The sequence below is a fragment of the Phocoena sinus genome, chromosome 10 (genome assembly GCF_008692025.1).
Source record: "Phocoena sinus isolate mPhoSin1 chromosome 10, mPhoSin1.pri, whole genome shotgun sequence".
NCBI lineage: Eukaryota > Metazoa > Chordata > Mammalia > Artiodactyla > Phocoenidae > Phocoena > Phocoena sinus.
The window spans coordinates 75264940-75279854 of record NC_045772.1 but is presented as its reverse complement, the minus strand read 5'-3'; the positions used below and the strand labels follow the sequence as shown (position 1 = coordinate 75279854).

General features: G+C 35.9%; 1 protein-coding gene across 1 annotated transcript in view; it reads right to left on the bottom strand.

Annotated features, from left to right (window-relative positions):
• The window catches only part of SYT10 (synaptotagmin 10), an 89717-nt gene that overhangs the window by 52519 nt on the left and 22283 nt on the right, over nt 1–14915 (bottom strand). The window contains exon 2 of the mRNA XM_032645992.1: nt 6571–6928. Coding sequence (XP_032501883.1) covers nt 6571–6928 — 358 coding nt within the window. The remainder of the gene's footprint in view (nt 1–6570; nt 6929–14915) is intronic.

Below are 14915 nucleotides of genomic sequence, written 5' to 3'. Positions count from 1 at the left end.
TTTTGCACTATTATTTTCTACAGAACTTATTATCTTCTAAAACATCATGTAACTGACTTAGTTATGTTGTTTGGTTCCTCTCCACAAGAATGCAGGTAGGGAATTTTGAGTTTTGTTCCCTAATGTGTATCAAACGTCTAGAAAAATGCCTGGCACATAACAAGTGTTCTATAAATACTGTTGAATAAATAAGTCAAAAATTTTCCCTGAAGAATTTAGCCATATGACTAACAATCCAATCATAATAAAAGCTGTTTCGAGAAAAAACTGGTTTTCTTCTCAATTATGCAATGTAATGCTTAAAATTAATTTAAGTAACTTATCTTTATTCTATTCAAAGAATTGACAGGAAACTTGTTTTTAATAGTAATTAAGGAAATGAATGTTCTTATTCTGTAAATACTTGTCCCTTGGCCTTTCACCATGTTAAAAAAAAGTTTACAAATCATAACAAGAGATGATAAGCAATTACTTTTGATCCAGCATATATTTAAAGGAATAGAGTATGAAGTAATTAGGTTGGTAGTTTTTGATCTACAAATAAAGTTCTGAGAACATAATATTTTATATTAAAGAAAAGAAGTAATATAAAATGAAGCCTAAATTAAAAAAACTCACAATAACTACTTGTCAGAATAATAAATCCAAGAATATTTTGTTTGGTATTGCTAGGTCCCTATAAGGTCTTTTGACCTTAATTATGTATTCTAGCTCTAAATTTCTATGCTCAATTTGTCATTTAGGCCTTCACTTACTTGGAAGTATGTTGCTGGCTATCATGAGCCTCTCTCCTAGAGAGGTCAGCTAGGATTTGAAGAAAAATGTTGTAGTCCTCCAACTGAGTTGACCTACCACCCTGGGTCCCTCCTGTTCCTCCACATCTCCTTGAGCATACTGTAAAGTGTGTATTGAAATCACTTGTTTCAGATGTACCTTCCATCCCCAACCCTTCTACTAGTAGTCTTTATAATAGTATAACTAAATATTATTAATCTTTTCATGAATTTCATAATAAACACATGCTGGGATTCAAGAAGTGTCTGTTGGAGTTTGTATGAAATACTTTACTACAAGATTCTTGTGACTAATAAAAGTCAACTTCCCAAGAATTATTTGTACTATGAAGAAGAAGGTCCTAATCAATTTATAATTAGTGCTTGTAAAGAGGAGATAATATTTATCAGTGCCAGAAAACAAACTGTCCAAGTTTGAATACATTTTATAAGGTTTTATCTCTGACCTTGGATCAAAGAGCCACCCCATTTCAGAAGTTAGTTTATATACCAAATACATATGTTTCATAGTGGAGATTATTTAACCACCTCAAGCACTGGCACGGCATGTTTTATGAACTTTTATTTCAAGGAGTTAAATCTCAGGTTCTCTATTGTTCTGGCCAAGCACTGCTTCTTGATATCCTAGCTGGTTAAATACCATTTAAATTCTTCCTTTGTGTAACATCTTGTCTTCCACTCCTTACAGTATCTTGGAATGAAAATTGCAATTTTTGCTATCTTTTGAGAGGGACTTAACTTTTTAAAAAATCTCAAAGAAAACTATGCACTCTAGTATTACATATTTTTATGTAATTCTTCATTTCTCTTTTAACAATCTACATCGAGTGCTCTTTCTGACTTTATGTGTGATGATATTAAGAATTACTTTTCTAAGCAACCATAGCTAATTGTAAATCCATCAGCACATATGAGTCAATGATTTCTTTCCATGTCATGCTTTTGTTCATGTTCAAATGGATCTGTCACTAGGTTTCCAAATTATTTTCAGTAGGTACTTAGAATCCTCTCTAACAGTGGCTAACCTACATAATTTCTCATCCTCAACAAATATTTTGCTGCTTACAATTCACCTCATTTCACACTATTAATGAATGCACATTCACTAATTAATTAGTGAATGCACACTATTAATGAATGAGGAATTGGTCCTCATACTCATCCTTGGGAGTATACCATCATTAACCTTCTCCTAATATTAGCACTGTTTATCTCACCATCTGATGCTGTCTTTAAAGGAGCAAAGTGGAGAGATCATCAGTCAATCCAAATCATTCACTTGATGCTTATTATGCACCTACCCAGTGAAGAAATTAGGAGCACATTAAAGTGGGTTATACAGACTTGTTCTTTGAGAAATTAACATCTCAGGTCTGGCACACAGCTAGAGTTCAACATTAAGAAAATAAATAATTGCTAGACTGTAGCTATGGCTTTAAAGGACAATAGCTTATAACTGGACAGAAAAAGATGCATTTTCCTTAAAGATCTTATAGTAGATAAAAAAGAGTTTATCATTCTAGACAAGGGAAGCAGCATAAGCAAAAGCACAGAGGCAGAGAGTTGAGGTCTACAGGAGGATGATAAAAAGACCAAGCACCCTTCTAACTGGCAACCATGAAAGATCCATTGGGTTAGATAAAATGAAGTCATCAAATTCATTTACTGATTTTTTAAAATTCAACAAATATACCCTGAGTTCCTACAGTTCTTTGTCTAGATATCAAGATCAGTACAGAAATAAAATTGGCAGGTTTTCTGCCTAAGAAGGCAGTGTAGAGCTATATGTGTGGGGCAGTATGGACTCAAAATGTTATAAGATTTTTATCATGCCTGAACTACTATATTACTTTCAAAATAGATGCCTTTTTCTATGGTCTGTCCTACAAACTGTTGTCAAATTAATTTTCCTAAAACACAGCTCTTTATCCAAGGGACTCTTTTGCTGCAAATATTTTTGACAGGACAGACCTTGAACAATTTTGGCCATGATTCCAAGGCCTCCTCAGACTTTAATTCCAGCTGACTTTATCTTCCATTATTCCTCCACTGACATCTATTTTCTGATCAAGGCAACGTACCTGCTGTTTTCATGATAAGATTTGCTGTTCTGTGTCTTTTCACATAAAATATTTCCATCTGGAATGCATACCCTTTTCCAATTGTCTTTATGTGAATTCCTAGTTTCCTTTGGTCTCAGTTTAATGGGACTTCATGCCTCAGCTAAAAATGATTTTTCTAATTATCTTAATTCCACATTCTCCACCACATAGTTTGCACTTGTAGTTCCTTATATTGAAGTTAGTATCTTATCTCTCTGCATTATGTTGAGGAATTTTTTCCAGTTCACTAGAGTTTGCAGAGTGGACAGAATATGTAGAATACACTGACTATACCTAAAAGTTATATCTGCTGACTGTATCTACTGAGTAAGGCTATTGGATGAATCAACAGTCAATCAAGACAGATGTGAGAATAATGTTAATAATAAGAAAAACACAGACGTCTGTTGGGTTGTTTGGCTGCCAGCAGGTTGATGGGGCCGAATGTCCGGGTATTTGAAAAGCAAGATGAGAACTTGGGAAATGTGGCAGTTTCCAGCAATGCTGTTAACTAATCAAGATGCTGCTTAAGAATAGTGACAAATAAAACTTGAGAGGATATGTCATCTATTGTCTGAGCCAAATAAAATGGAGTCCCAACACCAGACTAGAGCTGGGATATATTAGTAAGGTGAGGAAACCAAGCATTAAAGTTAAATTTACTGTGTGTGCGTGTGTGAGTGGTGGGGTGGTGGGCAGGGGGCGGTTCTGATGAAAAGTTAGCATTTGAGCAGAATAATCTGATTTATAATGATGTGCCCTGGATCTCTCTGTCTGCGTAATAAACTCAGCAATTTCCCCTTCCTTTCTATATAAAGGTAATTTTTAGTATGATGAAGTAATTATATAGATGAGGGGTTTTGAGAACTAGGAATAATCAAGTTTTCTACAAGGAATTCATTCCAAGGCCAAACAGATTAAACTCATGACTCTTGTTATTCATGATAAGCACATATAATTCCACATTTCTAACTGAGCAGAATGAGCAGGAAGTGGCCCTCATTCTCCAACCTCCAAACTACCTGTCCGCAGCAGACTTTAACCATCTTTGGTTGCAAAAATCCATATTCCCTTGGCTTTAACTCTTAAAACATGTTCCATCAATCTGGATAAATCTGAATTCTAACTTTCACCAGCTTCATGGCTTTAGGCAATTTAAAAAATCTCTCTGGGCTTCAGTTAACGCACAAGTAATGGGGATAATTAATAATACTTACTTCATACAGGCTGGCAGAGAATTATCAGGAAGGATGCCTGGCATAGTGACTAAATTGCAGGCACTCAAAAACAACACTTTTTTTTCTTCCTTCTTCAGCCACTCATAAACAAGGAAATTCAAAGAGGTCAATGAAATTATATCAAAGTTCTAGCAGAACTATGAATTTGTACTCCACTTTTTCTCTTAAGAAAATATGAGATGTACATGTACAATCCAATTTTTAAGATTGAGAGAAAAGTTTTTTTTTCTGATTTCTTCAATTTCATGTAATAACTGAGAAATCCAGGGCTAAAATGACCTGTTGTCATTCCCTATTGCATTTCATTTCTAGAAACCAATTCTGCAACCAAAACCAAGTCTTCACACATGTGTTCTCAGTATGTATTCTTTCATTCTCCCCTAGCTAGGGATAATCAGATAAGCTGTATGTTTACATTCAGCAGATAATATTTTGGAGATAGTACTTCATTTTTCTGAGGTTTCCAAAAAAAAATCTGCACAAAGAAAGGCAAGCTATTTTCATAGCTTACCTCAATTTGTCTTCATTAATTGAGTGTCCTTATGTAGGGTGCATTTATCAACTAAAAGAGTTGAATAATTCTGAATACTAAGTTGATATATTGTCAAAGCCATTATCAATATTTTTAAAAAATGTTTTGTAGGTTAATTGATCATTTTTACCCTGAAATTTCTGGGTATGTTAAGGCTTTATTAAATACCATAGTTGGCCACAGTTTTCAGTTCTGATAGTAATGACAATCAAGTAACCAACCACATGAGATAATTTTGAAGCAGTTTTTCCTATAAATATAAAGAAGTGACACATGGGATAATTATTTTACAGTTAAATATCCATAAATAAATTTAAATGAATGTATACTGGATTATAAAAATGAGCCCAAATGCAGTGCTCAGGAAAACTTGTCAACATAATAACTAAATATGAGGCATACCTTGGTTATAAAATTTAAATAGCTCAGAAAAGTATAAGACCTCCATCCATCCTCCTTACCCCAAAGTTTCTCATCCCTGAAGTAACAATTATTCTTACTCATCCCTCTGGAATTTATTTCAGAAAGAAGACAAGTTATTTATAGATACAATCCTTTTTTATTTTATAAAAGATATATTGAATATTCTTTCAATCCTAGTAGCAAGCATGACCCATGAAGTTTTTCAACTTGATAGATTTCCAAACCCACAAAAAGTATGTCATGTCAGAAAGATTGGATGCATCTTTGATTTAGAGAAGTAGGAAGGTAAGATTAGGAAGTCAATCAGTTAGCAGATAACAGCACTCACCCCCATTGCTATTGATTTTTACCCTGTCCTAGTGTAAAACTAGTTGCTACTTCTGGGAATCAGAGAAACACTGCTACTAACATGTTTTTCATGTTAAAGATTGAAGACCATGCTTAGTAGAAAAAATGTTTTTTCACAAGAATCTTTTTCCCTTTACAGTTAACACAATTCAATACACACCACAGCAAATTATTTTCCTTCAAGCAAACTTCTGCTGATTTTTCCAGGATGAGTTAAAATGCACTTCCTTAAAATGTATCTCCTTAAGGAGATCTCCCTCTTCCTTCCTTTCATGTACACGCCTTGCTATGCTCGATATTCACCAAAGCTCTTGTGGAACTTACCATACTCTCACCAGTATAAGAGTTTGGTCTATGTGAGTTCAAATAAGCAATGAAATTTTCCAGCAGTTTATGGGGTAGGTGCTAAACAACTGTAGACGAAACATTAGTCTCTGTTACTCAGTTTTGACTGTGAACTTGTGGATGATTTCATGAAACGCATTGCAAATGGCTGTTTTCTTGATATTTATTGGTTGTTTTAAACTAAATTGAAAGACTGCAAATAGCAATGATCAAACAATGATATTTCAAAGGAAAAAGTCAATAAATAATAATCTCGGGCTTCCCTTGTGGCACAGTGGTTGAGAGTCCGCCTGCCGATGCAGGGGACACGGGTTCGTGCCCCCGGTCTGGGAGGATCCCACGTGCCACGGAGCGGCTGGGCCCGTGAGCCATGGCCGCTGAGCTTGCGCGTCCGGAGCCTGTACTCTGCAACGCGAGAGGCCACAGCAGTGAGAGGCCCGTGTACCGCAAAAAAAAAAATGATTTTAAAATCATTTTAAAATCATCAATTAGATGATTTTAATGAGAGCTCAAATTCCAGTAAGCCCCTTTCATGGTACTGCTCTCTGTTTGGCTTCTTTGTCCTTAATTTCTCTCTCTTCATCCCTATTTATTCTGTCCTGCCAATTCCCTCCTTATTCTATTATCTGTTTCCTGTGTCTTTCTCATTCTCCTGTTTGTCTTGTCTTTTCTCCTTTCCCACCTCAGTTTTTCTCTTAGAAAATCACATACAACACACACACACACACACACACACACACACACACACACACACACACACTAGTTTTATATATTTGATCTTTCCTTACCGGGATGAAGATGTAGGCTCAGTAGTTTGTCTTTGCACAAGTGCGTGTTTAATTAAATGTTCTGTTAAAGCAGTTTGGACTTCTGCTGTGATATCAGGGGAAGTGTGGCTGATTTTTATTGCAGGTTCAATAGGTTTTAGTGCTGGTTCTCCATTTTCTTTAACCTCTTTTTTCTCTTCAGTCTCAAAAACTTCAGTGGGAGCACTTGACATGCTCTGTGGAAGGGTACTGACATTGGAAGTCACAGGTTTGCTCTTCCAGCAAGGCCAGCACAACTTCCAGAAGACAAAAAGTGAAACAACCAACAAGGCCAGGCCACAAAAGCTGACAACAACTGCTAACAGGCTGACTGAAATATCTGGAAAAAATTACAATGTAAAGAAATATTAAGTCATTGACAGCATATGTAATAGGGCAGCAACAGTGGGATAATTTGATATTATGGTTATTATTAATAGTTTGCTGATTTAGAGTTTCAAAAATTTACTTTTAAGTATCTTTGTAGGGAGGAAATATTAATAATTATGTTTGGAAATTCTCAAAGGAGACAAAAATTTATTTCCCAGAAAGTTTCCAATTGTATACAAGAAAAGCATGATATGTGCATATCATTTCCAAGTATAGTACAAACGTTCCAAGAGTTTGCAAAATGAAGGTTAACTACATGCAACCTGCCTTGAAGTCATGAAGCTTAAGATGCTCTGAAACTGTATACAACTAGAAAGGCTTCTGTTTGCTTCATGTTGGATCTAAAGATGCAACCTTCTTACTCTCTAAGCAGGTAATGTTAAATATTTGTATAAACTGCTTTCTGTGGTGTAAATGAGAATAACACATTACTAATAGAGAATGGGTACACAATTATTTGTAGTTTCAAACTCCATAGGTCCTTTCTAATAAGCTTTCCTGCTCCTAATTTCTAAAGTCCAAAATTGGTTGATGATTTCTTATCTAAGTATCTTTAAAATATTCTTATTTAAAAATAATTACAAGGACTTCCCTGGTGGTGCAGTGGTTAAGAATCTGCCTGTCAATGCAGGGGACACAGGTTCAAGCCCTTGTCTGGGAAGATCCCACATGCCACGGAGCAACTAAGCTTGTGTGCTACAACTACTGAGACTGTATCTACAGCCCATGAGCCACAACTGCTGAGCCTGAGTGCCACAACTACTGAAGCTCTTGCTACTAGAGCCCATGCTCTGCAAGAAGAGAAGCCACCACAATGAGAAGCCCATGCACTGCAATGAAGAGTAGCCCCCTCTCCCTGCAACTAGAGAAAGCCCATGCACAATAATGAAGACCCCAATGCAGCCAAAAATAAGTAAATTAATTAATTTTTTTAAATTAAAATAATTACAAAATTAATATATGCTTACTATGTAAAATAATTAAAAGGGATATAGTAAAAAAAAAAGTTAATGATTGTATAAATAAACAAATGGCAGAGAAGAAACAAATCTCTCATACAAAAGCATGCCAAAACATTTATGTGGATATTCTTCCCTCAAGGAAGTGGAGCATAGCTCTCCACTCCTTAACTGTGGGATGCACAAAGTGACTTTCTCCTAAAGAGTACTTGTGTGGAAAGGGGCAAAAATGATGTAACTTTACACAGAAGAAATCTGAAAAATACTAACCTCACCCAGGTGATCAAAGGGAACCATCAACAGTGACAAATCATGTTAATACCCTTGATAGGATGTGATGAATATGGCACTTTATCTTTGCGGTCTTCCTCCCCAAACCAACAACCTGAATCTAATCATGAGAAAAACAGAAGACAAATTCCAGTAGAGGGACATTCTACAAAAAAAAACGCCAATGTTGTCCAAAAAAAAGGAAGTCTGAGAAACTGTCATAACCCAGAGACTAAGGAGACAACTAAATGCAATGTGGTATCCTAGATGGAATCCTGGAGTTAAAAAAAAAAAAAAAAAAAGGGACATTAGGTAAAAACTAAGGAAGTCTGAATAAAGTATGGACTTTAGTTAACAGTGTATCAATATTAGTTCATCAACTGTAACAAATGTACCATACTGATGTAAAATGTTAATAATAGGAGAAACTGGGCGTGGGAAATATGGGAACTCTGTAGTATTTTCCCAAATTTTTCTGCACATCTGCAATTGTTTTAAAAAGTAAAAGCGTTAAAAAATGTTAAGAATATCCCCCTACCCACTTCCATTTTCACCTTCCTAAAATAACCAATGTTAGCAACCTGGTGTTACAGCACTCTTAAAGTTTGGAAGACCAAATAGATTTCCCATGAGGGGAAATTTTTCTAGATTTATATAACCTTATACTTTTCTTTTACAACTTTGTTTAGCATCAGTGCCAAATATGAAACCAATTTCTTTTGTTTCTTTGTTTTAAATAAAGATGTTAGAAATATGTTATACGCTTAATTGTGTCTGTCCCTCCATCCCCTCCAAATTCATAAGTCCTAAACCCCAGTACCTCAGAGTGTGTATTTGGAGATAGAGGCTTTTAAATTAGTAATTAAGGCAAAATTAGGTCATATGGATGAGCCCTAACCCAATATAATTGGTGTCCTTATAAGAAGAGCAGATGAAGACAAAGACAGTCACAGAAGGAAGACCATGTGAAGACCCAGGGAGAAGGCAGCCATCGACAAGACAAAGAGAAGAGGACTCAGAAAAAATCAACCCTCCTGACACCTTTATCTCAGACTTCTAGCTTCCAAAACTCTGAGGAATAAGGTTCTGTTGTTTAAGCCACCCAGTCTGTAGTACTTGATTACGGCAGCCCTAGAAAACTAAAGAATAAATCCAATTTCCTTTAACCACCATTGTAAATCCAGGAGGTCCCACCCCTCCTACAAAGCAACCACTAACCCCAGTTTGGTGTGTGTCTGTCCAGCCCAAGCACTAATAAAAACAAATATCTCTTAAGTAACTATAAAATATAGAATTATTTAATACAATTTTTAATATAAATGGCTACTGCATATTTCTTTATTCAGTTTGCTTTTTTTTAATTCAACAATACTTGAGGTCTAACTTCATGTCACAGCATTCCATAATACTTCATCATGATGGATATTTGGATTATGCCCACTGTTTGCTATTACAACATAGTTACAATGAGCATCCTTGTACTCTTGTCCCTGTGCATATTTGTGAATATTTATCTAAAGTAAATATCTAGAAATAGAACCACAGGGTCACATGTTATGCACATTATTTAGCTTTACTAGGTATTTACAAAAAGAACCCCAGACTGACTAACAAAAAACATCATATAAGTTTACTAGTTCCTACAATTTCAGAGAAATATTGTTGTATTTTAATTTTCACTGACCTGATGGGGAAATGATAGGTTGTTTATTTCTCTGATTAGTGAGATAAAGTGGTTCTGGTTAAACTCTCAATTTGTAGCTGATGGAAATCCATTAAGAAATTGAAATAATTCCAAGTTTTTATTGCTACTTAATTATAAGAATAAAAATTAATTTTGACATGCTATGATACATAGACACTAATATTTTCCTTTATTTTTCAATTGCTAGCTAAAGCTACATTGAATATATTTTCCATTTATATTCCATTGGTGAGGAATGTGTGATCATATTTTATATTTTGTAGTTTATTTTTACATTTTAAAATTATCCATTAGCACCATACCTTGAAGGAAAGAGAAAAATTATAAAATGAATGTGCTTCCTGATTATTAACTACAGTTTTAAAATGGAGGAAGCCAATGATGGCTTCATAACCTTCTTGTATTTTCAGCTCCACTTACATTATATTTTTCTGGATATTTTAACTCAGTTAACTTCTTCAGTGGCTAACTTCTACTCAGTTGGAGCCAAAGCCAAGATATAAGGAAACTGCAGGACAATGTGGGATAGAGGAAAGGACAGAAACAGTTTTCAGTCTATAACTGAAAATGCCCCCTGTTTTTAGGTTCTTTGACCCAATTTCAACTTGTGTGTGGGGGGCGGCGGAATTCCCATACCACTAACAATTCTCTGGATACCAACTGGGTGTTCTTACAGTTCAACTCAATTCTGACACCTGCCTACCAGAGGTAGCATTAGATTCCACAGGTTAAGGGTTCAGTCCTGCATAACTGCCCCCCTCCCTTCCGATGCCAGTAGCAAGTCCAAGTTGTTATCTGTAGTTTTCTGACCAACCGGCAAAAAATTGGAGGTTCCCACGACCCCTCCTTGGGTTTGATCAATTTGCCAGAGCAGCTTACAGAACTCAGGAAACTAATTTCTTTACCAGTTTACTATAAAAAGATATAAGGATATATTATAAAAGGATTACCAGTTTATTATAAAAGGATATAACTCAGAAATAGCCAGACGGAAGAGATCATAGGGCAAAGTATGGGGAAAGGGCATGGAAGCTCAGAGCACAATATTCTCAAATTTCTGCATGTACAACCCAGAAGCTCTCAAACCCCATCCTTCTTGGTTTTTATAGAGGCTTCATTACATTGGCATGATTGAGTAAATAATTGGCCACTGGTGACTGATTCAACCTCCAGCCCCTTTCCCTTCTCAGGAGGTCAGCAGGGGTGGTCCTGAAAGTTCCAACCCTCTAGTCACATGGTTGATTCTTCTGGAAAACAGCCCTCATCCTTAGGTGGGGTCCAAAAATCACCTCATTAACCTAACAAGACATGGCTCTCATCACTAAGGAAATTCTAAGGGTTTTGGGAGCTGTGTGCCAGGAACTGTGGAAGAAGACTAAATATATATGCACAATATCACCTCTCCCTTCTCACTAATGTGGTTCATAAAATACTTCATCCAAACCAAGTCACTTTTGAAAGTGAAAGGCTGTACTATCAACTGTACCAGAGCAGCGGGAATCAATTCACATTCTGGAAACTTAGTAAATGGTCATCTTACTTCTTTTAGCCTAACATCCTTCCAAATTACCCAATCTGGTCAAATCTAAACTTTGCATGGCATTCCACAGTGTCTTTGTGATTTGACCCCTGGCTATTGACCCAACTTCATTCTTCTGCCACTCTCCTACCTATTCTCCTTCTCCTGACCACAAGTTACTCTCTCACGATTTTTGTTCGGACTGTTTCAAATAGTTCCAGGGCGTTTTTTCCTCCTGTCTGGGTGCCTGGCAAATTTGTATTCATGCTTCAAAAATTAGATCCAGTAGTACCTCTTCCCTGAAGCTCTCTCTGCCTCCTCTGTCCCTAAGGGCCTTTAAAGCACACCCACTACCATAGCACTAATAATAATTTATTGGCCTATAATCTTTTATCCCAAACACTTAGGACATGATGGTTTCAAAAATTATTTTCTTTTGGATATTGGAAAGGTAGTATGGTATACATTATCTGGGATAACATCTAGTAACCAAACACATTAATATATATGTAATGAAATGTATGGATCAGTCACACTGAGTGGGATCACTGAAGACTGTAAGCAACTTAATGCCAATTTAGGTAAGGTGTTGGTGCCAAATTGGACAATTTTTTTAAAATTTCATTTATTTTTGGCTGCTTTGGGTCTTCCTTGCTGCACACAGCCTTTTTCTAGTTGCGGTGAGGGGGGGCTACTCTTCGTGGCAGTGTGCGGGCTTCTCATTGCGGTGGCTTCTCTTGTCGCAGAGCTTGGGCTCTAGGCCCGTGGACTTCAGTAGTTGCAGCACGTGGGCTCAGTTGTTGTGGTGCACGGGCTCTGGGGTGCGCAAGCTTCAGTAATTGTGGCTTGTGAACTCTAGAGTGCAGGCTCAATAGTTGTGATGCACGGGCTTAGTTGGTCTGTGGCATGTGGGATCTTCCCTGACCAGGGATCGAACCTGTGTCCCCTGCATTCGCAGGCGGATTCTTAACCACCACGCCACCAGGGAAGTCCCCAAATTGGACAATTTGCAAAATAATTTTCAGGTTTCAGAGGTTTGGAGGTTTCATAATTGTGGACAAGGAATTGTGGATATCTATTTATTTTGCTTCTCCAAATGCTCCCATCCTACTAATACACTTACTCCTTTTATTTACCTTTTTATTTTTAGTGTCTAGTATATATCACAAGGTCAAAAAATATTTATGGAGTTACTGAATACACATTTGGGGAATTATCTGAAAAGACACTCAAATGTCTGTGAACTTCAAGATGGCTAAAAGTTGAGTGATATGCAGGGAATATGTAGAAATTCTTATACTAGGAAAATAGTATAATATAACTTATACTGTGAAACCATTTAGACCTGGGTTAAAATGTCAACTCCACCACTGTGTGACTTTGGACAAATTGTTTAGACTTTAAGAGTCTCAGTAAAATGGGGGAATTTATATTTATTTCATAGAAATGTTGTGAGTTTTATATAAGGAAATGTATGTAAATTATTTAGCATCATAATTTGCATAAGTGCAACAATAGGTTGCTACTATTGTCAACTATTTTTTTTCTTTAAACAAGAGTACCTAGGGGAAAAGAGGCATAGGTATGGATTGAGTATGGATTGAATGGTGATTCACAGATTAGTTAGAAGAGAAACACATCTTCTAATGCTATTTAGTACTGAATGCATTTAGTACTTCTAATGCTATTTAGTACTGTGTGAAAAAAACACATCTTCTAATGCTATTTAGTACTGAAAGGAGTGAATTTGCTTATAATGGAGACCAAAATTTCTAAGTAAATATTAATGTTTCAGGAAGTTAATAAATAACATTCTATTTTCCTACTCAGTTGTGCTCAGAGAAACAGTTCAAGCAGGTAGCAATTAAAAAAAAAAAAAGTGAATATCAGCTTAGGTCCATTAGAAAGTGGATTTGCTAATATATCACCTTCAATTAACTAGACTAGCCCATACAGTCACAGTCCTGGCTGGACAACCACATGTGTTCCCCATGGGTACTTGACCCTATAAAATTTACTACACAAAGGAGTAGAGAATATTTGTTTCCTGAGGATATCAAGGTTATAACTCAAAGAAAAGAGGGAAACATGTAAGTCATTTCTTAGGGATGGGGTAGGCCAAGATTCCATGATTATCCTATCTTGTAGCTCCTTCCATCCAGAAATGTAAAGCAAGGGGGGAAGAGATTTCCCCACAACAGCAAGAAGTGAAAGAAGTTGCATCAGTTAGAATTTTATTGAGAAAAATAAAACTAAAATTATAAAAAGAAGCTTATTGTATTACACACTTTTTACGTTGCTTATTATTGAAATTATGACTAATTATTAAAAGTATTTAAAAACAAAACCAATAGTTTAATTCTTAGGTCTTTATGATTTTTTTTTCAACAAAATTTGTTTAACAAGATAAAAAAAGAATCTGACTCTTCAAAAGATTAAGGGAGGAGCTGTGAGAATTTATAAAGTCATCAAAATGTTTAAAATGAGTTTTTATGATTCAGTATTTAGCTATGACATGAAGGATGTTATGAGTTTGGACTTAGTTCAAATTCAAATAAGTAGTCCCAGGAACATTTTTAAGTCAAGGTATGAAATGGTTGAATATGTATATCAGAAATAACCTGCTGGCTAGGGAGAAGATAAGAGTGGAGGCCAGCTAGAAGATGAAAAAATAGTTAACAGATTATAGTAGTCATCCACATGAGAGATTATAGTGGTTCTGAACAAGGGTTGCTGAAATGGGAAACAGAGCACATTGGGAAATCAAGGCTCTAGTGAAAGAGTGTGAAGATTGAAGGACAAGAATGTGATTCACTGGGAGACAAACAGGTTGTTGAAGTGAGGAAGACAATGACTTCAGCTTCGGCTGTGCTGGGTTTGGAGTACATACCCAACATGCAAATAGAAGTTTTGAGTAAGCTGTTGGTCACTGCAACTCAAGATAAAATTGAAGAACTTTCTTAAATAGTAGAATCTGAATCCATGAAAGAGAAGATAAAAGCCCCTTAACAGATCCCTGACGACACCGATAATAAAAGAAAGATAACTTTAAAGAACAAAGAGCCTGCATAGAAGACTGGGAAAGAGTAGAAGTATGAAAAAAAATGAGGCCAATATGCTTTCACAGAAGTTTAGAGAATATTTTAAGAAGTGGTAAACAGCATAAAAAGTTAAAGTAAGTTCAATTAAAACAAAGGTTGGTAAGTATCCATTAACTTTAACAAGTAGGTCTTTAGTGCATTCAAGGAGACTACTGAAGCAGAGACTTAAACAGATGAATGTGGTTTAATGAATGAATGGGAATGAGGATGTGAATTCTGTGAGTGTAGATAGTTCCTTCAGGACATTGTATTTAGGGAAGAGGGAAACAGTAGCACATGGAATTGATGATGTTTGGATGTGCAATATTTTAGCATATTTTAAAATTTATGGGAAGGAATCAGTAGACAAGAAGAGATAGAAAATTAAGCAGAATGAATAATTA